At 38.4% G+C, this 27,246-nt stretch overlaps 2 protein-coding genes across 5 annotated transcripts in view; one reads left to right on the top strand and one right to left on the bottom strand.

Moving 5' to 3' along the window:
* Positions 1 to 2,153, top strand: part of nptn.L (neuroplastin L homeolog) — a 37,580-nt gene extending 35,427 nt beyond the window's left edge. For 3 of the 4 annotated variants that reach the window (XM_018250829.1, XM_041585005.1, XM_041585004.1), the window contains one exon: positions 739 to 2,153. The gene's annotated coding sequence lies outside the window, so the exon portion shown is untranslated. 4 annotated transcript variants of the gene reach the window in all.
* Positions 1,129 to 25,550, bottom strand: LOC121401539 (meiotic recombination protein REC114-like). The gene is made up of 6 exons (XM_041586677.1): positions 25,391 to 25,550; positions 21,188 to 21,277; positions 12,735 to 12,818; positions 7,764 to 7,874; positions 5,685 to 5,753; positions 1,129 to 2,349 (listed from the first exon to the last, which is right to left on the bottom strand). Exons 1-6 carry the CDS (start codon positions 25,514 to 25,516, stop codon positions 2,188 to 2,190), a joined length of 642 nt encoding a protein of 213 aa, XP_041442611.1. The 5' UTR covers positions 25,517 to 25,550; the 3' UTR covers positions 1,129 to 2,187.
* Positions 25,551 to 27,246: the final 1,696 nt, after the last annotated feature.

Below are 27,246 nucleotides of genomic sequence, written 5' to 3'. Positions count from 1 at the left end.
GAGACTTTAAGGCCTCAAAGTTACATTTTTAACTGAATGTTCTATGGGCAGCCTAAATTATTGGAACTGCAGGAACTGAAGAGGATCTGTTACAACTGCAGGTTTTGATATAAAAAGGTTTTTCGTAGTTATTGTATCAAAACCAGGAAGAAGCTCAGTTATTGATGAACCAACAACCCCACAGGCTGCTACAGACTTCTTTACTGGCATCTTTAAAAAGATCATAACACTTTGCTGCTAATAGCACTTGAATGCTAATTAATTAGAAGTTGTGTGTAAGGAGAATATGGAATGGTTACAGGTAGACCTCAACACAACACTCATTCACTTGAGTATTTTTGAGCAGAGGTCTGATTTGCAGACTCAGTGCTTCAGTGCTTCTCATTCAGTAGCAGTGCTGATAGACAATGGCATTTTGACTAAGATGTACTACTCAGCTCCACCTTCTCTTGTTTAGCATTGAGCTTCCTTACTAGTTGACAGCAAGCAGTGTGGGGATTGGTTCTTTTATTAAGCTAGTCCCTGCAGTTTGGTATTTTATGATGGTAGGGATTTGTAAGAATGAAAAACTAGAGCTGTACAATGGTGAGTGAACTTCTGCCAAGTTTGTTTTTAGCTTGTTCAGTACATATCTTGGCAGTGGTGATGATATCTTCTGTGTATATGTATATGTGTAGTGCATGTTGTTCCAAGGATGTAACTTCAGTAAGCTTATCTAACTGTTTTTTGGGTTTTTAGAGGAGCACCATCAGATTTTAATCTTCACCTACTGTGTTCTTTGATCCCATGAAACAAGAGAGGGATTTAATGACTACTTCAAACAGTCTGTGGAGGTTTCTGTATTAATGTGCCTGGGTTCGCTAAAAGAAGAACATTGCTCTACAATTTAATTTGCTTGTTCCTATATGGTTCTGCTCCTTTAATGCTGCTTCCCCCCTACTATTCAGAGCATTATGGATTTGGCCAGACTACAACTGAACATCCATCTGACGAGTTGATTCTGAAGTCAGACTTCAGTTTCCTCAGTATCCCTTTTTGTATATGTTGTATCGCAACTGAAGTTACCAAACCATTTCTTAAGCATGCCTTATACCGCCTCTGAGATGACTGAATGGGTGAAGCTTTGAAGATCTGCAGTTTAAGATTGTGTATTCAGCTCTGTGCTGAATCTAAATATTCTACTTCAACTTGATAGACCTATATGAGCCTTCCAAACATGTGGGGACAACTGAAATGTTTTGCATGCAGCATTAGTTATGTTTGTATGATTTTGTCTGCATTTTAATGTTCTTAATGTAGTTGTGCTAAATTTCCAAAATTCTTAATGTATACTGATGCTTTATCCCAATTGCCCATTTCAATGCACAAATTCCTCAACTACATGTACAGATTGTACTTCTTGCAGCTTTTACTACTGATAGATTAAATTTTATTTATCTAGTTTAGCTCCTATTGCTCCATGTATGTGGCACCAAATAGAACCACATGCTTTTTAGTAGTTTACATTTAAGTTATGAATGATATTTTAGTATCACACTACCCTTTTCCAGATTTCTAGCACTTTTGCACAGCAAGGGATTCACAAACCGCACCCTTTCTGAGGGCCTAAGCTTTTGCTCCCAAGCTGCAGGTTGCAGTTACCCAGCATCTTTGGCTAGTATTTCTAGGCAGGTGAAACCATTCCTTATATTCTGGTTTAGTCAACAGCTTTTGCTTATTTTGTTGGCGTTCATAACATAATTCCCTCAGCTAGTTAAGAAGAGTCAGCGACTATATTAGGCAGGATGCTTTAGATTTGGTCTTATAGTTGAATCATGTATATTCTGAAATCCTTTTTGCACTGTTATGCCCAACATGTACATTCATGCAGAAGAACTTTTTATAATTTATATATATATTTTTCTTCTTAACAGGGTTTGTGTTTTAATTTGGATTGTTTAAGATTGTTTTGCTTTTTTTGGCCATAGCATGTTTATATTCTATGCAACTAGATTTATATATGTGTGTGTATATCAAAGTTGTAATATCTTTTAAGGGGCAGAGGGTACTCTTCTAGTTGCATGATCCCCAGTGGATTAATCTGTAATTGCAGTGTGATAATGTGTGCAGTAAATACACCTGTTAAACATTAATAAAACCAAACTAAACAATAATTTGCCTCTTATTCTTCTCTGACTGTATGTGCTATCAGTTTTCTGCCACTTTGTGCAGCTCTTTTTCTACAGACTCAACAAATGCAGGAAAGTGCTGGTCCAAAAGGCACAGTTTGATGAACATCCCTAACTCGTCTGAGCCCAAGACCGGATTCTCTGAAGTGTCCAGCTCCTTTCTCTGTTGGTTCATTACAGACTGGAAATGAAAAGAGCAACATTTAGGAATGATTTGCATATAATGCTTACATTACCCAATATTAACTACTTTTAGCCATAAAGCTCGCATACCAAGTACAGGCAAACTAAACACAAGAAGGATCAAAGCCAAGCTGTAATCATAAGTAATTGCAATACAAGTCAGCATGAGTAAAAGTGGTTCTTTGAATTTTTAAATTATGCTGTGGGGAAGAAAATTCTGCTAGGACCCAGTCCTGCACAATGAAATCACACTGAGCGTAACCCCAACTTGAACATCTCACATCCTTATAATGAGAGGTGGCCCATAGGATCAACTTCCAAAATGTAATTATAAAAATGCTTACCAAGAACAGATTGAAATGGACACCTCTTAAAGGAGAAGGAAAGGCAAAAAAAAAACTTAAGCTCTAAGCATTGCCAATGTATGGTACATATAGTTTCCAGCAAGCATTCCTCTATTACTTTTTCCATCAATATTTTTGCTCCAATTGATTTTTAAAAAAGTAAAGACAAGTATGAAAAAGATTACCTTTCTTTCTGTAAGAAATCAGTTCAAGTAGGGCATGCGCAATAGCTTTAATCTGTGCCCTGTGCATGCGCACAAGACTTATTTTTTCTTCCTCTTGCTGCGATGATGATGCGGTCACGTCTAATATCCAATAGCTGCCTGGAAACCAGGGGAAGCTTTGAAGCTCCTGCGCTCTGATATTAATTTACAATCTGTCAGTGAGCGAGCGCAGCAGCTGAGGAGCAATAAAAAAAGGCAGTCAAGGATCAGATTTGTCTGACTGAGGCCTGTACTAAGGCATAAAGTAAAATATAGATTGTATTTTGACTAATTAGATTGAATCTACAGGCATCGAAAATCGGGGGGTCAGTGGGGTCACGAATGCGGCACATGCGCATTGACGACGGAGCGCAGGCGGAAGAGAAGCTCGAATTTGAAAATGGCGGCGCTAAACTTATATAATGGGCGAAACTTCCAAGCACTTGTGCACAGATTGAGCATGGATTTAAACGTTTTTACTGCTGCGTTTCAGGAGGGGGGTGGATGGAGAACAAAGTGAAGGTAGTTTTGTTTTTTGGCTTTCCTTCTCCTTTAAGAGTGAATGCATCACATTTGGAGGATACCTGTTAGACCAGGATTGCTCATACTTTACTAATGTGAGGTCTACTTTTAATGATGTTGTCCCATCATGATCTACATTCATAAAAGAATTGTTAGCATTCTGTCCCATGGAAAATATTACTTAAATATATTGATTTATAAGAGAATTAATATTGCTATATTTTAACAAAACACTATTTCTTATGTAACCTTAACATAATAAATAACTTGTCTAAATCACCCTCCTATTTCATGCTTTTCATTCAGCTGTTTGTTGACAGTGTCTTGAGATCTACTGATCACCAGAGATCTACTGGTAGATCCCTATCTACCTTTTGGGCACCCCTGTGTTAGACTATAGAATATATCCAAGTCTCTGTACATATTCAACCCAGATTACTAAATTGTGTGCTAAGGATACCGTATACACTAAAAGGTTTATTGAGAACAGAACCAAATCTGATAACATATCAGGTGGGTAGCAATACAGAAGAAAAAGATTGCTTCATATCGAAAATACTGTAGACCGAGAACCCGAACAGTGTAGCTGATCCAATTAGCCAGTTCTCAGAGGTTATTCTATGACTCTGCACTAGCTGATATAACGCCTTCCATTGCAATGAGAGAATTCAGGGAAATACCCAGTGTAGGGGTAGCAGCCATAATGCAGGACTGGAGCAATTCTCTAGAAGCTCAGGTAGTGTAGCTGATCACATGATTACATTCAGCTGAGGCTACTCAGGTTTACATCCAATTAGCCAGTTCTCAGAGGTTATTATATGACTCTGCACTAGCTCATATAACACAATGCAGAAGTGCAATACCCAGTGTGTCTGCAAGGAACCATAACACAGGACTGGTGTCATACCCTGTAAGTTCAGCTAGAGACAGGGGAGAACCGGACCCATAGCTGAATACCTAATTACATTCAGCTGAAGCTGCCCTGGCATGTAACTAGGGTTTCCACCTTTTCCTATATATATTCTTTTATCTTTTTTCCCTATTAATAACATTGGGATCAACCATCATTTTTACAGCCAGGCTGGTAAAATACCGGCCAGGTGCAACCCTATATGCAACAACCAACCAGGCAACTTACCTCTCTGTACTGCACCACATCAGCCCAAACTTAAGACTCTGGGGTGGGGGTGCCAGGCCCATTTTTTTTCCTCCTTTAATACGTCTTAATACTCAGCCTTAGGAAAGACTTTGTGAGGGAGGCAGTTGGCTCAGAATTCTGATGCCATTTAAAGAATATGTCCCCACACAGGGGAACCAAACAAAATGGAGACTCAGACACAGGCCACTAACTAAATGTTTACTGAAGACTGCCAACCTTCCACTTTCCTCCCCCATCTGCAAAAATAGAAAAGGAGCAGGGCCACACACTATTGCCACTTGAGGGTACACAGATGGGGGGAGGGGGGCAAGCACTTGCCACTGGATGCCATCAAGACAGCCAGGAAGGCACATGGGACCAAGCATTCTGTAACAGAGTTGTCCTACCTTTTCCAGCTGAACAGCAAGATGTGAATTAATGTGCGGGGGAAAAGATTTCAAAAAACCCCAGTCCCTAGGTGCCATTTCCGTTCACTGAATGCTTTCTCAAGGTTAAAGCAAATATGTTGCTTCCAATGGAGCAAGGGAAAGCAGAAGGTAAAACAATGCTGTGGTGGCTTTTAAAGCTTTGGGGAGGTTCCTTCTCATGGAGCATGGGGTGGGGAGGTGAGGGCAGGAAAAAAAACCTTTACACTTCATCAGCAATTGTTTACTTATTGGTCTTCAGCGTTGCGGCAATTGTGCATGTGCAGCACAGTAATCTTGGTTGGTTTACTCTACTGTGCATGCATGAAAAATAATCTTCAGTAGAGACACCTAGGAACCTGGGAAAAGTTTAGCAAAATGATAGCACAGCACCTAGATTTTTTTTTTGGCAGTGCATTTGTTTTCAAACAGGAGCACCAGGCCAAGTTTAAACCTTGGGTTTTTATTTCACTGGGGGGGGGCTAACATTCTGGCACTCACAGAAATACCCTTTATATGTCCTTATTATTTTTAACATTGCCCATTTGTATTAATCAAAACATTAATACTGGCTTAAGCGATCAATTTACTAAAACTTCTGGGTAGATCGAATCACTGAGAATCAGGCTTCAGTCTTATAACTTGATAAATCATGACTACAGAATATTTTTCAGAGACATACCTACGGTACTTGCCTTTACCTGTGCTATTTCGTTGATTGGCATCCTCCCTTCTGTATATCTTTCTGATGATTCCATTAAAGAACTATTCTGTAGGAAAGGAAATTATTACATAGCAGGAATGTATCCATACCATTTTAAAAGAAAACAAAGTTGGTCAGTGAGGATGTGGTTTAATAAATTAGCCACGAATAGGAATTAGCCAGAATTTACTTCATGCCTTTTGTTTTAATTACAAAATGTCTGTTTTTGGTACTAAAATGGGAGACAAACAAACTGAAGCTTGGTCATTGTGAGGTAGATAGTTTATTAGTAAACACCTACCTTCCCCCTTTGTTGTGACTGTTTTGCATACAGATAAGCAGGATATCCAAGTCACTTTGGAGATCTAACCTTTGATCAGGGCCCTCTAAAGATAGCCATAGATGTAACAATTGCGATCTTTCCAGGAAAGTTTGTTTGTTTCAATACACACGTAGAGCTGAATCGTCAGATATACAGGTACAAACAATCGAATTCTACCTGACAATTCAGCACTAACAATGGTCGATGTTCTGGTGCCTTCAAAGGTGCCCGATAATATTTTCCAGCCATCTCAATCGACGAGCCAACCGATATCCAAGTCTTCTGCCGATATTGGTTGGCTCGTCTCCCATCATACATGCACCGAATATTGTACGGAAATTAGTTTTGTACGATATTATATGTGCGTCTATGGCCACCATAAGGCTAGTGCCAGACTAGGTGGATCTCGGCCTATGGAGAAACACAGGCTGAAAATCCATTCATCTGCTGCTGCTGTCCTGATTGATGTGCCTGAACCCGGAAGCATTGTCTCTGCCCAGGTGCAGGAAGATGAATAGGACTTATGCAGTCGGATCGCTTAGGCTTTTTTGAAGTTGCCCGAGGTTTCCTCGTGAGGCAACTTCAGACGGCTTCGGAAAACTAAGCTCTCTGATGCCATTCCGCCAGCGATTTAGATTCTAGCTAGCTGGAAGGGAATTCATAATTAGAGCAAGCAGACAGGAGCCATTTTGTGGACACTGTTATTAAGGCAAGCATTGCATCATGTCAGAATCTTGTTTGTGCCCCAGAATTGGGGACCTGATGCCCCTCCCCATGTACTGGCTACACAATTAAATGGTAAAGAGAGGGGGAATGTGAGAAGAGCAGTGACATCTAATAAGTGCTGAATGGAAAGTGAAAGTAATTTGATTGACAGCTGTTTTCAATGAGTTTACAACAGCTATGAATGCTTTAATAAAAAAAGAATTTGGATTCATAGTTAATGCTTTTTGTGTCTGGGTGACGGGTCCGCTTTATGAGGACCTGCGTCTGTTCTTCACTTTGTCATCTGCCAATGTACAATGCACTGGCCAACATGGTGCTTTGACAGTTTACTATTTCAACCATCGAAATGGCTACTTCGTCTACAACTTCGAATCGAACGGTTCGAACTAAAAATCGTTCGACCATTCGATAGTCAAAGTACTGTCTCTTTAAAAAAAACTTCGACCACCTACTTCGCCACCTAAAACCTACTGAGCATCAATGTTAGCCTATGGTGAAGGTCCCCATAGGCTTTCTAGCCAATGTGGGATCGAAGGAAAATCGTTCGATAGAACGAATAGTGCTAAATCCTTTGACTTCGATATTCGAAATCGAAGGATTTAACTTCGAGGTTCTAATATTCGATATTTGACCATTAGTAAATGTGCACCATGGTATATAAATACCAATCAGGATCTTCTGCTCAATTGACACATACTTAAATCATATGAAAATTTTTTATAGGAATGTGAATGCCCGCTTTATTATATGCAACACTTAGATGGAAGGCATTCCAAAAGATCACTACAAACTCAGCCATCTAAAAACAAAAATGTTTATTGGGAAAAAAGGCACCAGCTTGGCCTTTTGCGTTTTGTGCTGTGTCTAACCCTTATTCATTGATGAGCTCAAATGAAAGTGCAAAAGCTTATAAGCATGCCTTAACCAATAGTCATACAGCACACAGCAGGATGGCTAGAGCTACATTATTCTGTATAAGGTAACAGCACATTTATACAGAATTTCTAACACATTTTGATTGTTGTTTACCTGAACATCCACGTACATCTGTAACTTCTGTATGCAGCTATGACAATTTTCCATGGATTTTTCCTTTGATTCCCCACTAAACTGGACTTTGAACATACGGCATTTTTGCAGCTGTCAGGGCAAGGAAAGAACAGGACACAGTTTAAAGACAGACACACAGCTGTTATTTAGCAGCTACAAAATTATAGCTGCTATGGCATTATTATGAAAGCATTAATGCAAGCTGACTGCTGTGTTTCCAAGTGACAATCCCCTTACAACCCATTGCAATAGCCCTTTCTGCCATAGGAAGAAATGAGGGCAATATGGTGCTGTCCCCAAGATATTAAAAATCACACACCAGTTCTCAGAGTTTTTTTTACCTCCTTCCTGGGCTTTGGTGCTCTTTTGTTTTAATCTTTCTGGTGTAATTTTACATAGTTACATCTGTAATTTGAGTTGATAAATTCAACATTCATCAAGTTCGACCCTTCAGTGTGATTCCTCTGCATCATAGACTAGTGACATCACTATTGACCATCCCCACACAAATTAGAGGGAGGCCTAATAAAACGTCAGGCTTTAGCTTGTCATGCCTTTCAAGATTTAGCCTGGTTGACAAATGAGAGGATCCCCAATTAACATGGCTACCCACATAACGTGACAATTTTCCATCCTTTTCAGTATCTTAATAAACCTGATATATTGGTGGGAAGTCCATCTTGTCCATTTGGGCTGTCCGTTTGGTCAAGAAAAGACAAAAGAATTACAGTCCTGCCCCTATGGGAACATTTTGGGCTGGTCACACAAGGGGCATTTCCTTTTATGTTGGACCTAACCATATCTGTTACATAAAGCTACTTGTAATTAAAAAAGGAAAAACAGTCTTTATCAATTTACACAGAGTTCACCTCTCAGAGAGGGGGAGGGATAAATTACTGATATTGGTTAAGTATTAATGAAGGAAAGTAGTAAAACCCCCACAGTCTGCTGTATATAATTCTGCTATATACTGTATGAATCTGATACGAGTCTTGCCATGGATCTGCACCTGCCCATCACCTCCATATGCAGCACCAGCAAGGTTCAGCTTTAGCTGGTAATGGTACCTTCATCATTCAACTGGATAGGACTAAACATTTTTAAAACTTAAGCTATAGTAGTTACAAGTGGTTTTATATTAAAGAAGGAAAGTAGTAAACCCCCCCACACTCTCTAACACAATCTGATGTGAATGAATTGCAATAATGTACATATTGTGAACCAATCAATACAATGTACAATAAAAGAACATTCAATTTATTTGTGTGGTTCCTTTTGTATTACAGAAATTGACTATTCAAAGTAGCGTGATGAATAATAATTGAATAAAGTGCCAGTGCTTAATTTAAATTATGAATCTGTATTGCTACAAAAATGAATTAATTAAATACTTTTAAAATACAATAAATTAATTCATTAAAAAGTTTGTAGCGTCCACCAATGAGTTAATGGAATAATAAATATAAAGTGCTGTTTCCGAACTAGTTGCAGTCTCAGACTGCCAATAACGCCCAACTCTGAATTAATTATAAAAGTGCTTATTCTCATCCATTGAGAGAATTTATCTGGCAGCCATCAATAAATGAAAATACTTATAATATTATAAAGTGCTGGCGCTCAACTAGTTGATTCTAAGTGCTGGTGCTAAATAAATATTTAGAGAAGTGAATTCATTAATTAATTAAAGTTAGTAAATGACGGTTTTGGAGATATTTTTTTTACTTTAATTAAGTAATCAATTCACTTCTCTAAATATCTATTTAGCACCAGCACTTAGAATCAATTTTTGAACTCGAATTACCTAGCAGTCTGAGACTGCAAGTAGTTGAGCGCCAGCACTTTATAATATTATAAGTATTTTCATTTATTGATGGTTGCCAGATAAATTCTCTCAATGGATGAGCATAAGCACTTTTATAATTAATTCAGAGTTGGGCGTTATTGGCAGTCTGAGCCTGCAACTAGTTCGGAAAGAGCACTTTATATTTATTATTCCATTAACTCATTGGTGGACACTACAAACTTTCTTAATGAATTAATTGATTGTATTATAAAAGTATTTAATTCATTAATACATTTTTGTAGCAATAGAGATTTAGAATTAAGAACTGGGACTTTATTCAATTATTTTTTATCACGCTAATTTGAATAATCAATTTCTGTAATACAAAAGGAACCACGGAAATAAATTGAGTGTTCTTTTATTGTACATTGTATTAATTGGTTCACAATAATTACGTTATTGCAATTAATTCACATCAGATTGTGTTAGAGAGTGTGGGGGTTTTACTACTTTCCTTCCTTAATATAAAACCACTTGTAACTACTATAGCTTAAGTTTTAAAAATGTTTAGTCCTATCCAGTTGAATGATGAAGGTACCATTACCAGCTAAAGCTGAATCTTGCTGGTGCTGCAAATGGAGGTGATGGGCAGGTGCAGATCCATGGTAAGACTCGTATCAGACTCATACAGTATATAGCAGAATTATATACAGCAGGCTGTATTATAATTTTAGCAGACATTAAAAGCAGGTACTCTACTTGGTAAATATTTCCTTCCAATAAAATCCAGCAATCAAAAAATAAGCTAATTTCTTCTTCAGAAAACCACTGAGAATGTCTGCTGCACAGTTAATTCAGCTGTATGTAAGTGCAGATATTGTATAGTCCACTAGATGGACCTCTCTACACATATATTTTGTATAGTTTGCTTATATTTAATTTATTCAAAATGATTAAAGCACACCATGACTTCTTAGTACCGGCATAGTGTTTCTATTACCAGCTCTTTTATTTTTTTTTCCCCAGGAAACCACTAGAGTAACAGAAAGCCTGTAATTGGGTACATTACTGTGTATCTGACATATTGTAAGCATCCTTTGTCAATCATATTTCTAATCACCAGCAAAAAGGCTTAGTATAGTAATACATTAGCTAGTAATCAGCTAGTATCTGTGTCACATTCCCAGTGACCCAAGGCCTCTCAGTGGTGTGGAATGTCACACAAATGCTGAAAAGGAACCCAGATTGTCTTGAACCTGCTCACTGTCAGCATCACTTGCATCCATTTGGCTGGCATATTAGGCAAAGGTTATAAGAGGGCTTTAAAAAAATGTTAATGGAATTCTTAATCCTTTATATCAGTAATGGAAGTCGTCATTTGTTATATCACTGTGTTCTGGGACAGAAAGTTCCCTTTATAAAGCAGAGATTAACCTCCCCGGTGAACTTGTCATGCTGTCAGCCATATATACATAATTATATTATCACATGAAACCACAGAGCAGGATAGCCCTCTCCCTTATGTTGCAATTTTAACTACTAATCCTTAAATAAAGGGACAGTTCTACCAATAACACAATTTTGTTAGAAGTACCATCAGTAGAGATAAATCATACCAAAAGTAACGAATTCTACTAATTCGGTGTATGCTCCAACAAAATTGATACCAGTACCCTTAAGGCAACTAAACAATTGCTTGTTAACTGTAATACCATCCATATCCCGATAAAATACATACAATGTGTATCTATGTGTGAGGGGCAGTATGCAAAGTGCAATTTTGGGATGCAAATTTCCTCCTCTACAATTCCAACATTTTTCCCAGAATTCCCGTCGTGTTCATGGGCAAAGTTGTATACACCACAATTGCACTAGAAGTGGGTAAAAAAAACACCATTGCATGTGTGTGTTTTCATTACCCCACAGCAAGTTTCACGATGGGGATTGTGTCACCACCAGCTAATTGCATTAGTATCCAATTAACTGGGTGCAAGTCTGTAGATCTTATTAACACAACCCACTAGTGATGTGTGGGCCGGCTCCTGCACAACATCTTTAGGTGGGTCTGGGTTGAGATCTTCTCCTGCTCTCCCCTCCCGACCTAGCACTGCTGGCGTCCGCCTCCTAAATAGAGGGAGAACAGCTCACCGCCCCGAGTGCGGGTTGGGAGGGGGCATGTTAGTGTCAATGATGGTCAAGAATTTGTCAATCCGTACGCCACTACAACCCACTGTGGGAAGCCTGAAATTACTATTATGTCCAGAGTGGTGGTAATTCCAGGGTTCTCCATGAATGGACACGCTTTCACATGGTTCCTCAGAAGAAGCAGATACAGATGCATTGGTAGTTAGAACCACTGTTTGGACACAAGGAGCCTGTTTTAATGCAAATGCTTTTGCTTTGCATCCATCTTGCACTTGTCTTTAATTTTTTTGAATTTGTTAAAGGTTGGATAAAGGGGTCAAAATTCTGGAGATAATAAAGCAGATCTAATTAGAAGTGCTAACAAGTCTATAGTTAAAAGTGGGGGGGGGGGACAACCCTGTCTCATGCTTTAGTATAGGGATAGTGTCACTATCTTTTTCGTTCTGGTTCTTTTTCTATATGTGTTCTATGTATCCTTCTACTAACGTAGGTGTGCTTCTTAGATATATTAGCTAGTAGGGGGATTTAAACAGGATTTAAGTATGTTTTGGGGTACTGAGGGTGGCACTGAGATTTGCACATACACATTGTTGTGACAATAGATTTTACTTTGTAGAGGTGTGCAGTATATTGGTTACTGTTTAGCCCCTTGCACCAGATTATTGTAGCATCGGAAGCCTCAATTATAGTTTTTTCAATAATGAACATTTTCATTAGCCAGATTATATTAAAATGATGGTGTCACTCTCATTTTCTTTTCCTCTCTAACATCATACCCTATCTATTCAGGTAGTATACTCCCATTATTCACAATATATAATGTAAACAGCATGTATTTCTGCTGCCTTGTTGAAAATGATTCATAAATAAAAAGTTTTTTATTAAATGATGATGCCATATTTGGACACCCTGACAAAGAAAAGTATTATTCATTTCTAATATTTCTAATTTGATAATACTGACGATGTATGTTAGCCTTCTATACTATTGATTGAAGTATTTTATAGTAAATTAAAACATACCTTTGCATTTGACCCAAACAGAAGCCAATCAGATTTCCTTAACACCTTTAGCCATGTTTGTGCTGAGATTAAGGAAAAGCCTTCCTGGAAGAAAGACATTGTCTGCATTAGAAACAGAAACAACTTAAAACAAAAGCATGGGGGATTTATTTGATTCTTATGGATCTACTTGTTGAGAGCTTAAGGGTCTGGCCACACGGGCAGATTCGGGGAGATTAGTCGCCAGGCGACAAATCTCCTCTTCTTTGCGGCGACTAATCTCCCTGATCTGCCTTCCGCCAACTAAAATGTAAATAGCCTGGGGGCAGGCACATGGAGCGCTTCATTTTCCGAAGTTGCCCAAAGTTTCCTCATGAGGCAATTACTGGCGACTTCAGAAAATGAATCGCTCCATGTGCCTGCCCCCAGGCGATTTTCATTTTAGCCAGCAGAAGGCAGGAAAAGGCAGATCAGGGAGATTAGTCACCATGAAGATGAGGAGATTTGTCGCCTGGCGACTAATTTCCCTGAATCTGCCCGTGTGGCCAGACCCTAAAGGAACAGTAACACCAAAAAATGAGTGTTTTAAAGTAATTAAAATATAATGTATTGTTGCTCCCACTGGTAAAACTTGTGTGTTTGATTCAGAAACTCTACTATAGTTTATATAAACAAGCTGCTGTGTAGCCATGGGGGCAGCCATTCTAAGCTTAAAAAGGAGAAAAGGTACAGGATAAACAGCAGATAATGGATAAGCTCTTTAGTATACAATGGGATTTTTCAGAGCTTATCTGATATCTACTGTGTATCCTGTGCTTGAGTGGCTGTCCCCATGGCTACACAGCAGCTTGTTTATATAAACTATAGTAGAGTTTCTGAAGCAAAAAGACCAGATTTACCAATTCAGAGCAACATTACATTAATTTTTTTGGTGTAACTGTACCTTTAAGTAGGGCTCCTAAAGGACCCAGACTGGCAATCTGTGGGTTCTGGCAAATGACAGAGGGGCTGTAAGATGCATTGACTACTTGCTATTTATTGGGCTGGTGGGGGGCTGTTTGGGCCTCCTTGTACTTGGAATGCCAGGGCCTATTTTGACTCCCAGTCCGGACCTGGCTCCTAATGTTCACTTAGGGGCCGATTCACTAAATTCGAGGGAAGGATTCGAAGTAAAAAAACTTCGAATTTCAAAGTATTTTTTGGGCTACTTCGACCATCAAATGGGTTACTTCAACCTTCGACTACGACTAGGACTTCGAATCGAAGGATTCGAACTAAAAATCGTTCGACTATTCGATCATTCGATAGTCGAAGTACTGTCTCTTTAAAAAAAACTTCGACCCCCTACTTCGGCAGCTAAAAGCTACCGAAGTCGATGTTAGCCTATGGGGAAGGTCCCCATAGGCTTGCCTAACTTTTTTTGATCGAAGGATATTCCTTCGATCGTTGGATTTATATCCTTCGAATCGTTCGATTCGAAGGATTTAATCGTTCGATCGAAGGAATAATCCTTCAATCGTACGATCGTAGCATTTGCGCTAAATCCTTCGACTTCGATATTCGAAGTCGAAGGATTTCAATTCCTAGTCGAATATCGAGGGTTAATTAACCCTCGATATTCGACCCATAGTGAATCAGCCCCTTAATCTGCTCCACTGAAATGTATCACCATAATTGTGTCATGAGCTGGTGTAGCAGAACTAGAAGAATTCACACATGGATGCCAGGCTGCAGGGTACAATGGAACTTCATTCCTGGCTGCTCTCCCCACTCTATCGGCTCCTCCCCTTCACTTTCCATTTCTGGGTCCACTGTTCTTAAAAAAAAAGTACAGAAAGGGATGGAACACCATTACAATTAGAAATCATGGTGTTGGTAGTATTTCTGTTAGGGCTTTTTAGGGGCAGTTAAATACACCTACAGGTTACTGAGCCCCTGATAAAATTGACCATAGTGTGTGTGTAAATGTGATAAGGACCTGGGATTGTAAGCTCCACTGGGGCAGAGACAGAAATGTGTCGCCACTATATAAAAGCATAATAATGATGCAGCATCTAGGTCTGCAATAAACAAAATGTACAAATAAACGATGGTGTGACACAGCAGAGCTGATAAAAGCAAACTGCTATTTATAAAAAAAAAAGACGTATCCTTTTAATGTCTCAGAATATAGCTGAAAGTGTTTTGTTTTGTGACTCTACGATTGCACTGTTTCCACTGTCCGTCCTGGCATTACTGTCTGTCGTTCCATCTTGTGATGACAAATTGTGTATTAAAAGGGCATGCACACATTCATTCTTTATTATATTGTCTGTGGGTTTTCGTTATATGTTCACCTTACCATCAATATATATTTATTTTCATTTGATTTGTGTCTCAAAAGATTCTGTGGACTTACTGCTGGCTCAGCCTTCAGTTATGGGGCACACAGGCGTTTTGTCTGCCACTGCCATCTGGCAGAATGCTGCAGCAAAATTAAAAAAAACAGGCCACAGTCTGTCATTGCTCCTAAGGCCTGGAAAGTGCTACATATGTAATAAACAACCAACAGAGACAGGCAGATCTTAGCACCAAAACACTCATTTCATTCGCTAGTATGTAAATTGCCAATAGGAAAACATGCATCATTTTGGCTTTCCGAAGTTGAATTCTTAGAGATTTCGTTCCAAAGGGGACCTAATCAGTGATAAAGCCAATGCAATTTAATGTCCTCTGTGATGAGGTAGTGCTAGAAAACCATTGTAGTTTGCAATTCCCATATATTAGACAATACTTATGCTATTCACATAGAACACAATACAGACTACGTATATGATGTTACGATCCACGGATATCATGGTGTACCCCTCCAAGAAGGTCTTAGGCTATATGCTTCCTAGAAGGAACTTTTTCATACAGAAATAATAACCATGTTCCCAAGTTGGCTTGTATTGACCAACGTGGAAGGCCTTTATGGTGCATTTTAGATAGGAGTTTCATTAGTGACATACAACCTGCAAATCACTACTTTTGAATAACAAACATAATGAATGATACTATTCTGTATGAAGATAAAATGTGCCTAGAAATGAGAAAGACCTCTGTCTTTATAAAGACAGTTGGGCTTGTAGTCTTTATGGAGACCTACGGTTTGTTATATTAGGAAATATAATTGTGTGAAATAGTATCAGCTGAGGTTCGGTGGAGAAGTCTTGTATTGAGAGGAAAAAAATCAGCCAGTGCTATATTTAAAAGAAATGGAAAATTAATAATGTTTGTTAAAATGCACGTATGTTAAGGAAACTAAATAATAAGCATCTTAAAGCATTGTGCCTTATTGCAAGTCTGGTTATTTCTGAGTTGATAGTGCAGTTGTAGGCATCTGGAATGTCCTAGCATTTTTTAACTAATTCTGCAGATCAGGCTTGTTATCTTGAACTAGTTCTCAGCGATTGTTGCTGGCTGGAAATTATCTGTAATGAAGTGTTGTTGACAGTCAACGTTTAGGGTAAGGCCACACTGGGCGTTTTGGGGAGATTTGGTCGCCTTCCCTCACTCTGCGCCGGCTAAAAATGAAAAACCGATGGTGCTAATCACACACGGCGATTTTCCGAAGTCGCCCAAAGTTTCCTCGTGAGGCAGGCAGGCAACCAAATCTCCCCAAAATGCCCAGTGTGGCCTTACCCTTAGGAAGTGAAATAGGATTGCATGGATTATAATAATTTCAGAACTCTCTGTGGCTCTACAAGACATATAATATAGAGCCATTATGCTTGAGGTTTGCATGGCCATTGACCTTCTGAATCCTATTCCATCAGTATCATACACTGAGATTAGTACTTAGATTATTTTCAGAGTGATCATGTCTAGACCAGCTTTTCCTTAGCATCCTGTGTGAATTCCTCAACTGGGACTCCAAAGGGAAACTAAGGTTTGGCAGCTGCTGTCAATGAAATGATTGTAATTATCACCTTTTAAAAGGCACAAGTTAGCAACAGCCTTATGAGCTTAAAGCAAAGCTATCCAATCAGAAAGTAAAGAAGCAAAAGTAATAATTAATGTTTATAATAGCTGGTTGCATTAAATTCTGCATTGAAGCCACATACTAGTTTGTATGTTAAAGTTCTATTTCTGTTCTACATAGCAGATTGAATACAATACTCTACAATTTAAGACTTTGTCTGTACCAGATACACATATGAATTCAAGGCTTCCATTGCAACACAAAATAATAATGTCAAATTATGGCATGCCGCATTAGTTTCTTTCTTTAGGATATCTTCTATTGATATCTTCTATTGATTTGGCCAGCATATTTATTTTTTGCATGTTGTAAGGAAAATAGCGTGTTTAGTATTGCAATATTGTATATTATTTAATATTATAGTGTTTATTTGTAGCCAAGGAGACAGAACAGGAACCTAGTATAATATAAGAGCAGGTTACCTTGACAGGGAATGAAGTAACAAAAGCAGTTGGAATGTAATATGTTGCCATTTCAAACAGATTTAAAAAGAAGCAGCAGTTACAGTCATATAGGTGAAGTTTTTACATGAATATATATATATATCAGGGATGCACTGAATCCAGGATTTGTTCGGGGATTTGGCCAAGATTCTGCCCTCTTTAGCAGGATTCGAATTTGGCCAAACCGAATCTGAATCCAAAAAATCACACCACTTTTCATCATACAAACAAGGAATTCAAAAATGTTGTACCTGTGTGCTGTGTGCGCAAATATATATAATAAATATGATTGGTTGATATGGGATACTACACTGGGTACATACGCCCTAAAAAACAGGTAAAGCAAGTGGAATTCCAATAGAGAATTTCAGAACATAAAAATGTAAATATTTCTGAAACCTCGAAAAATAAAAAATGCAGAATATTTTAGAATACTAATGCCTGCATCATACTACCACCATTAAAGGAATAGTAACACCCAACATATTAGAGTGTTCTAAAGGAGTGACAATATAATGTATTGTTGTTCTGCACTGGTAAAACTGATGTGTTTGCTTCAGAAACACCACTATAGTTTATATAAACAAGCTGCTGTTAAGCTGTGGGGGCAGCCATTCAAGCACAGAATACACAGTAGATACAAGATACATTCTAAAGAATTCCATTGTATACCACAGAGCTTTTCTGTTATTTAATGTGTATCCTGTGCCTTTTCTCCTTTTTCAACTTTGAATGGCTGCCCCCGTGGCTACACAACTGCTTGTTGATATAAACTATAGTAGAGTTTCTGAAGCAAACACACCGATGTACCAGTGTAGTGTAATTGGCACATTATGTTTTCTTAAATTTATAAGCTTTCATTTTTGGTGTTACTGTTCCTTTAAGGTCAACCACAGCAGGAACACATTTCAGGTGATTCCTTACATTATTGTATATATATATTATATTGTTTGTAGTAAACTTGGAAATCACTTTGGGTTGTGATAGGTTTAAAAGGCTATTATTTACTAAGGGGAGTTAGGTTGTTCATTCATCATGGTAGTGTGGTTGCCTACAGGGTTATTTCTCATTGTTGTAAATGGAGACCAAAATTGCAATCATTTCACTTTTGAAGTTACTCACAGCAACAGGCAGTAACATAGTAACATAGTAAGTTAGGTTGAAAAAACACACGCATCCATCAAGTTCAACCTTAAGTATATACAGTATAACCTGCCTAACTGCTAGTTGATCCAGAGGAAGGTGACAATCCCCATTTGAAGCCTCTCCGATTTGCCTCAGTGGGGAAAAAATTCATTTCTGACTCCAAGATGGCAATTGGGCCAGTCCCTGGATCAACTTGTACTATAAGCTATCTTCCATTACCCTGTATTGCCTTGCTAAAAAAAAAAGGCATTTTTAAAGTTATCTAATGTATCAGCCAGAATTCAACATCTTCACAGCTCTCACTGTAAAAATCAGCTTCTGAATATTTAGACAGAACTTCCTTTCTTCTACTGGGAATGGGTGCTCTCTTGTCAGCTGGAAGGACCTAATTAAAGCATTAGAGAGGTTATTGTACAATCCCCTTATATATTTATACATAGTCATCATATCACCCATTAAGTGCCTCTTCTCCAGCATGAACATCCCCAATTTGGCCTGTCTTTCCTCATAGCTAAGATTTTCCATACCTTTTACCAGCTTAGTTGCCCTTCTCTGTACCCTCTCTAATACAATAATGTCCTGTTTGAGTGATGGAGACCAAAACTGTACGGCATATTCTAGATGGGGCCTTACCAGTGCTCTATAAAGTGGAAGAATGACCCCCTCCTCCCTTGACTCTATGCCCCTTTTAATACAGCTCAAGACCTTATTTGCTACAGCCAAGTTTATTATCTACAAGGACTCCAAGGTCCTTTTCCAAGGTATTTGTCTAGTGCAGTCCCTTTTAGGGTGTAAGTTGCTTGCAAGTTTTTGGGAAAGGGGGTATTGCACATCATTTTACCATTACCTGATGCCTTGAAAAAAATATCATGTAGTGGTAGTTAAGTGCTAATATTTCCCATTTTCTTGTTTGATTATGCTGCTGCTGAAACAATGGTACTCGGGTTTCAACAAAGCAGCTTTGTAATTAATTAAATATTGTAACTGCAATTAAATATCATCAGATGTTGCTGTTTAATTTCCTTTGCAAGCTGAATAATAATTTGGGATTCCTTTGTTTGCTTGGAAAAAAGGTTAATAGTTTGACACAGAATCTCAGAGCTAAAGTAAAACATGGGGTGCAATAAGGGTGTGATCACATAATATATACAAAGAATAAATGATGATCTTCACTGAGCAGCATCAATATATTAAATGACATTAGGACATTCTGTGCTTACTTAAGAACACACTCCTTTTTAAACACAACAGGGATTGCTTGTACAGTACATGTATTGCAATATATAAATATATCAAGCTACATCAAGGTCATCTCTGGTCTGTTCCGTCCTACACTAGGGATGCTCTGAATCAAGAATTTCACATTTAGTTGATGATACTCCATATTTGGACCTTGCAAGGTAATTAGTAGAATGAAAACAGTATGTGAATTCCATTACTAATAAGCGTATATGCAGAGAGGTAGTGCTGACCTCCTGCAGCAGTCACCTGTAGTGGAGCATAAACCGAACCTGTCTCTTCTTTTTTAAACTAATATCTATTAGGGTTGCAGGAACTTGCAAAGCAAACTGGCAGTTACCAGAAGGAATCAGGAAAGAGCTTTTAGCAGAACAAACCATGAGGAGTAGAGAGATGGTTCTTAGCCTGAAAAACACAACAGTCTCAAAATTGACTCTATAGAAAATTAACTTTTCCTATTTCAAATCTTTCTGGACAATAAGTTTCTGTATAAAAAACTCCATACCTGCATTATCAGAGCTCACTATCCTTTACATTTAGATCTAGAGTCAGGAGAAGGGGGGTCCTAGTATAAAGTGAAGTGAAGTATGATATTAAAATACGAGTCTGTTAAAAAAATATTATTTTTGGTGCCCAATAACTTTGTGAAAGATCATCCCCAACACACACCATTAATACCCATAACACAGTTTACCATATACTGTATGAGGACCTTGAGCTTTAGTGTAAGGGACTTGTATCTAAAGGTGGCCATGCACGGAGAGATCCGCTCGTTTGGCAATGTCGCGAAACGAGCAGATCTCTTCCCGATATGCCCACCTTGAGGTGGGCAATATCGGGCTGATCCGATCATGGGCCCTAGGGCCCAACGATCGGATCCTAACGATGGCTAACGGGCGGTCGGATCGCGGGACCGCATCAACGAACAGATGCAGCCGCGATCCGACACGATTTTTAGTCCCATCCGATCGACATCTGGCCGACTCTCGGCCAGATATCGATCGGGGAAGCCCGTCAGAGGGCCCCATACACGGGCCAATAAGCTGCCAACTCGGTCTGTCGGCAGCTTTTATCGGCCCGTTTATGGCCACCTTGAGCCATTTCCTGTCTGTGATTAGCCAACATGTAGGATGAAGAGTGTTACAGAGTTCTACAACCTTGATTTTTGTGGGTGTGGTTTTGGGTAACCTCATTGTGTGTTCTAGAAGGTTTCCCCCCACTGGTTAATTCAGCTACCAACCTTTGCATTTTTTTCTCTTGTACAATGAATTCTTGTTTTTTGACATTTTAATTTTCGTAACTGTACACCGATTTAAAATTTCAATTATTTTGTGTGCAGTCTTCCCATCTTTTTTCACATGATGAATCATATTTTTTTATCAGTCAGGGGTGCACAAAATACATAATTTATTGCTTTGACTGAATACTAAATCCTTCACAAAAGATTTATAATAATATCAACATCTGGTATTATATGCAAAAAAACAATTTGCCACTACTTCTTATCCAGGACATTAAAATCACATGACATTAAAGTATTGGGATTTGGTTCACCCAACCATGAAGCTTGAAATGCTGGCATTTGGTACAACCCTAGTATGAACTGCCTGAAGTTAAATGAAATAATAATGTATGCTTCTTACCAGCATAGTGTGCTCCTGAGAAATGAAAAAATGTCCGGTGTTTAAGATTGTCACAGTGAGTCTACCAGATTCCTCACTGGGCTCAAAGATCTAAAATAAAATTAAAACATAAATATATACATTAAGATCAATAAAAGCTCAATAATATTATAATGAAACATTACTGTGTTCCTTGAACCATACATTTCTATTTTGTTGCCCTTGTATGATTACAGAAAGAGTCAGAAATATATTTTATATAGTCTAGTGATGAGCGAATTTATTCGACAGCCATGGAATTGCAATGACTTTCCGAATTCCGCCTTGTGCGAATTTTGTTTGCGAAATTGCAGTGAAAATTTGCAGCAAAAAAACAAAAAAGTTGCCATAAGAATAAACGCCCATTGACTTTAATGCATTTGGAGAAAAAAAGTTGCCATAAGAAAAAATACCCATTGAATTTAATGCATTAGGACAAAAAAGTCGCCATAAGAATAAACACCCATTGACTTTAATGCATTTCGAGAAAAAAAGTTGCCATAAGAAAAAATACCCATTGAATTTAATGCATTAGGACAAAAAAGTCGCCATAAGAATAAACGTCCATTGACTTTAATGCATTAGGGCAAAAAAGTCACCATAAGAAAAAAGCCCATTGACTTTAATGCATTGGGACAAAAAAGTCGCCATAAGAAATAATGCTCATTGGCTTTAATGCATTTGGAGCGAGTAAAATGGTCTCAATGCATTTTGCAGTTTCGCAAATTTTTTCAGTTTTGCAAAATTTTCAGCGAAACGGGACAGATTCGCTCATCACTAAAAGTGACTGAAATGCTTGAAATAGTGTGATACAAAGAGGGGTAAAGTATACCTCCCAATTTCTGAATTATCAAATACAGGATAAACTACAACATGTACTGCCTGACCATTCCCAGTTATGCCATGGTACACCTCATATGCCCAAGACCATGACTATTTTCCAAGATACATCGTCTCTTTTTAGGTCCATGATTCTGTATTATTCATTTAAAAGCATGTCCGTTGGGAGGTATTGTTATACTGCTTTACATGGGATCTATAGCCAGTAAAATGTGAGCTGGCTTTGCAAAAAAAAAACGCTTTGCACTGTACTAAACTAAACTAAAACCACTGGTTTTCTAATCTATAATCTGTTTCCTGTCCCCCAAACCCAGCATTGCTTTTGGTTCACCACCGGCATATGATTTATCTAGCCTACATGAGTGAGTAAGGGGGTGCTCTGGGGAAACAAGGCCATAGTTTAGAATATTTATGTAATGCCAAGTGCATAATGCATAGTGACTGATTCTTGTTCTGCGTATCTGGTGAATTCTTGTTCTTGAATATGTAATATGTATATTTGACTGAATGCTCCTACTACATTGTATGTAATGTGTCTGGCTGAAAGCGGAAGTTATACAGCATGAATAATCTGCATGGTGGAGGGATCTCTCTAGTTAACACCAGTCAAATAATAGTTAAGAGACTAGATCAACTGCAGTAGCATTTTAACAGGTGCTCTTTATACATTTTGTTTGATGTTTACTTAAAATACACAATTTTGTGTTTTAAAGAAATCCGTTTTGTCCAAGATGTTTGTAAGAGTGTCTGAGGTGCTAAAGCCTACCTGAGTATCGAAGGTTTAATAGAACATCCTGATTTCCCTGGAGCTTGTGCAGAACCAAAATGCTGTCACTATCTGAGAAAAGATATGCTGTACATAAAAATTGGAAAGTGTTTATATGATAACAGACTACAGCCTAGTTCACTCACTTACCCTATTATGTCCACATATTTTTCTTGTAGTTTGCAGATTATCTAATCTACTACATACTTGTGGACTTGATTATATTTGGTAGTGGTTTGAATTGAAAGATAGTAGGCAACTATAGGATCATAAAGCTCAGTGGAGCACCTAGCTAAACAATTCTTCATTGGCTCATAGCTAATGTCCATTATTCTGTGGCCAGTTGGGCAAGGAGGTTCCTGGAGAATTGTCACAATTAAAGTCATCATTAGAGTGACACTTGCTAAATAAAAAACATAGCTCCAATGGACACATTTCTCGTCCTGAGAGAGGACCGTACTGATCAAAAATGCCCATATTCCAGTTCCATAACTATGTTAAACAAAAGTTAACTGCTCCATGGGATCTTGGACTTGTGACGTATAGAGACATGTTTCCGTTTATCAATGTAATTAGAGCTGCTGATGTCAATCCAAATTCTACATTCTAATGTTGGCTTCAGGTTGGTTTTAGACCCTCCAAATTCAGGTTGAATACACATAACTCCTCAAATTCTCCTACCAATTGTGAACAATGATTACTGTCTGTCTTGGCAGAAACTAGTACCCATAATAATGTTCTTCTGTCCTTTGCTCTCTATTAACAAAACTTGTTTTAGTTAAATTTGCTATTTAAGTTTTCATTATAGACACTAAGCATCTGAAATTTAAAGGATCTACAAAGCCACCAGGCATGGGTACATAAATCCCACTCTTTTTGTTGCCAAGAGAATTTAATTTGAATACTGACAGATCAGAGATCACAGATTATCAAATCCTAAAGGGATTAGTTTTGCACAAAATGTATTTTAGTTTTAGCTACATTATAAAAGCTGAGCAATGCAATAATCTGGTATTTGTGTGAAGCAGATCTTCTCAGAGCAGCCATTGGGGGGTGAAGTATCGAAAGTGGAGGCGGGGGGCTGTTGTGCACTTTTTTAGACCATGGTTCTGATGGTAACATACAGTGTGTTTGAATAATTCATTACTTTATTAATATTGCCTGCTTTTTGCAGGGGGAAAATGCTTTTATTGACCCATAACCCTCCTAGTTTGTCTCTTAGTTTCAGAGTAAGAGCCAGGGACAATGCCCTTCTGCCCTTTATTATTTTAACCATAGGCCTATACTATTTAAATATCATATACATGCTTTCAGGAAGGTTGTTTCCGTTAGAGCAAATAACAGGCTACATGGCCAAATTCAGGGATTTCTCAGCAGGCTGAAAAACACTGACAGAGAATATACCACATGCTCCATTATCCTCAATAAATATGCTCTCACCCACCTCAGCTGAAAAAACTCTCCCCAAAGTATTAAAATGCAAAGCACACCTAATAACAAGTATGAGCCTAAAAAGGGCTTCCAGTTTCTGACTTAGGAGTGTCTGCTTCCCAAGATCTCAAACATACACTCTTTGAGACAGAGTGCTAAAGATCTAGAGGCATTCACCAAGAAAGAATTCTAACCCTTCTGTTCATACAGACCTTGTAAAAGATTACTTTTCACTTGGCCTTCTTTAATGGTTGATTCTAGGGATTTGCCAAATTCTGTATTCGGTTTGGGATTCAGCTAAATCAGAGTCTTGATCAGCCCATAACTTCCCATCAGCATATACCGGTATAGGATCTGTTATCCGGAAACATGTTATACAGGAAGGTCCAAATTAAGGGAAGACCATCTCCCATAGATTCCATTATAATCAAATAATTCTAATTTTTTAAAAAAATATTTCCTTTTCTCTCTCTCTCTGTAATAATAAAACAGTACCTTGTATTTGATCCCAGCTGAGATAATTAATCCTCACTGGAGGTAAAACAATCCAATTGGGTTTAATTAATATTTAAATGATATTTTATCGTAGACTTAAGGTATGGTGATCCCAAATTCCGGAAAGATTCCTTATCCGGAAAACCCAAGGTCACAAGCAATCTGGATAACAGGTCCCATACCTGTATATTATACATTTCTAGAAAAGTACATGTTGTTCTATACAACATCTGATCCTTTGCTGTCTCACTAATATCTCCCACCTCTGGCTGCCCACACAAGGACCCCACCAGGCCTGGACTGGCAATATGTGGGTTCTGGCAAATGCCAGAGGGGCTGCTGTATGATGCCATAGAAAGTCACTATTTAGTGGGCTGCTTGAGGGCTGTTTCGGCCTATGTACTTGAAATTGCAGGGCCTATTCTGACTCCCAGTCCAGACCTGGCGCACACAACATTTTTCAGGGTGTTCAGACATTATGCTGTGTCAGCTTTTCCTCTGTTCTCTGTAACTTAATAATTCTGCAGTTGAGGTAAAAAAAAAAACACAACAAGAATTAGAACATACAGGCCCACCAAGACAGCATAAATGCCATGTCTAATCCCATTCTATGGAAAACAAACTGCATTTATGGGCTGAATGAATTCTCTCACTTTCCAAGATGCAGTCTCTTCACTCTGTCCTGCTCCCTTGAGTCTCCCATATTGCTTTAACTCCCACTCTCCTCCATTTAGGACATTGTTTTCCTTCCCAACCTGCACAGTTTGTACCTCAGCCATGATAAATGCTGAGGGGACTGCCTGTTAGAAGGAATGTCACCGTCATGTGACCAACAAATAGGTGGGAAAGTGTGATGTCACATGGGGGAGTGTTCTGCCAAGAATCTGCTCACATCGCAGAATCATGTGACAAGGAGCTGCGGCCATTTCATGAAAGGGAGCGGGAAATCTGTAAAATTGTGATGGTGGTAAAATAGCAGAGAAAATGCAGCACAAGCAAAGGAAGGGATTGAAATCAAAATTGCTGTGATGTAGGCTATACTGTCTCACTTATATTACTTCTGTTTTCATGCGGGCTTCAAGCATCAGTTTTGCCAATTATAGAGGCCAGATGCCTGTCTACAATGATTCTGCTTCAGCAAGAGTTCAGATTAAAGGTGCAGAAACCACACCGTTCAAACAAGGCTCTGTATATTTACCAAAAAATGGGCCACAAGGCCACTTCACCACTAAGAACTTACTTTAAACACTTTTTTTTTTTAAATCACAATCTTTTTGTCATCTTCTTGTAGGGCAGAAAAAAAGAAAAAAATAGGATTTTCTAGCTTTTGTACTCAGTGGGCTTATTTTTCTCATAAACCTTTGAAAACATACACTAGCACATCATTTGTTAGTTGGAAATCAGTTCACGTCATGAATTAGGTTCAAGGCCTGTACTATAGGGAAAAAAAAGGAGCATAGAGAAGACATCAAGAACTATAAACCAAACACCTACACAGATACCCCGGTTTCACATCATTTCGACCAATGCAGACATAATATGTCACAATTAAAATGGTTAGTACTGGAAGTGATACAAGTACCACAAAGAGGGGGCAATAAAAAGAGAATGCTCTTAAAAAAAGAGTCTCTATGGATAAAAAATGTTGTGTGCTTTGGAACCACTACGTTTAAATGATCAATGGAGTGTGGTAAGCTTTCTATAAAAATATATACTAATATTGGTTCTTTCTTTAACAGGTAGCGCTACCTTTGAACTTTGAAACCATCAGTATGGTAAGCTACATCTAGCAATATAATTTGTTACATAATTGTTACAATGTAGGTGGGCAGCAACTTGTTAGTCATAGGAACTATATTGGCTAGAATGTAACAAAATCTTTTAAGTGAAGCTTTTGGCTAGTTTATAAATATTGCACAACAGGTTTCGGCTACAATTGGCTCAAGCAGGCCCAAGGAGAGCAGTGCAGGGGTTTAAGTGTTTCATGGACATATTTTTGACTTTTTATAGCTCACATACTTAGAACCCAGGAATCCTGGGAAAAGAATCTTGCACACATGGGATCTTGCACACATGGGATCTTGCACGCATGGAATGGAGAATATTGGACTTTTCTTTTTCACTTGAACCTTTAAATGAACTGTTGTTCTGCTAGGCTGTAAATTCTCCCAGCAATTGCCATAAACCAATTAAAATGAAGGTGGGAGGGGTTGGAAGGTATTTAATGTCTGTGTCACTATGTATGGTATTACACTTGAAAAAGAGCTGCAAAGCTCGAAGACATGTCGTGTGTTGGTGAATAAAGGCACTTTTTGCAGCAGAACTCTGTGCTTTATGGTTATCTATACCCATACTTTTGGATTTACTGAACTTGTGCTTTGGATGGAAGCAAGGGTCTAAATACCGAATTTACATTTAAAGGGTAAATATTACCCTGTACTATTAGAGGCACAGTGTTCATGTGTGACGCTGACCATCACATGCAAGATCAACACATGCTTCTTACAAT

This window comes from Xenopus laevis, chromosome 3L (genome assembly GCF_017654675.1).
Source record: "Xenopus laevis strain J_2021 chromosome 3L, Xenopus_laevis_v10.1, whole genome shotgun sequence".
Taxonomy (NCBI): domain Eukaryota; kingdom Metazoa; phylum Chordata; class Amphibia; order Anura; family Pipidae; genus Xenopus; species Xenopus laevis.
Note: the sequence above shows the minus strand (reverse complement) of the source record. Positions and strands in the feature narration are given on the sequence as shown.

Bases quoted from the DNA above. Each gene is read 5' to 3' on its own strand.
- LOC121401539 (XM_041586677.1), bottom strand. From the start codon at position 25,516: ATGGCTGAGGTACAAACTGTGCAGGTTGGGAAGGAAAACAATGTCCTA. The intron at 21,278-25,390 runs GTGAGAGAATTC...ATTTTATTTTAG, and splicing joins AAGAGACTGCATCTTGGAAA to ATCTTTGAGCCCAGTGAGGA. The intron at 2,350-5,684 runs GTAAAGGCAAGT...TTTCATTTCCAG, and splicing joins CAATCAACGAAATAGCACAG to TCTGTAATGAACCAACAGAG.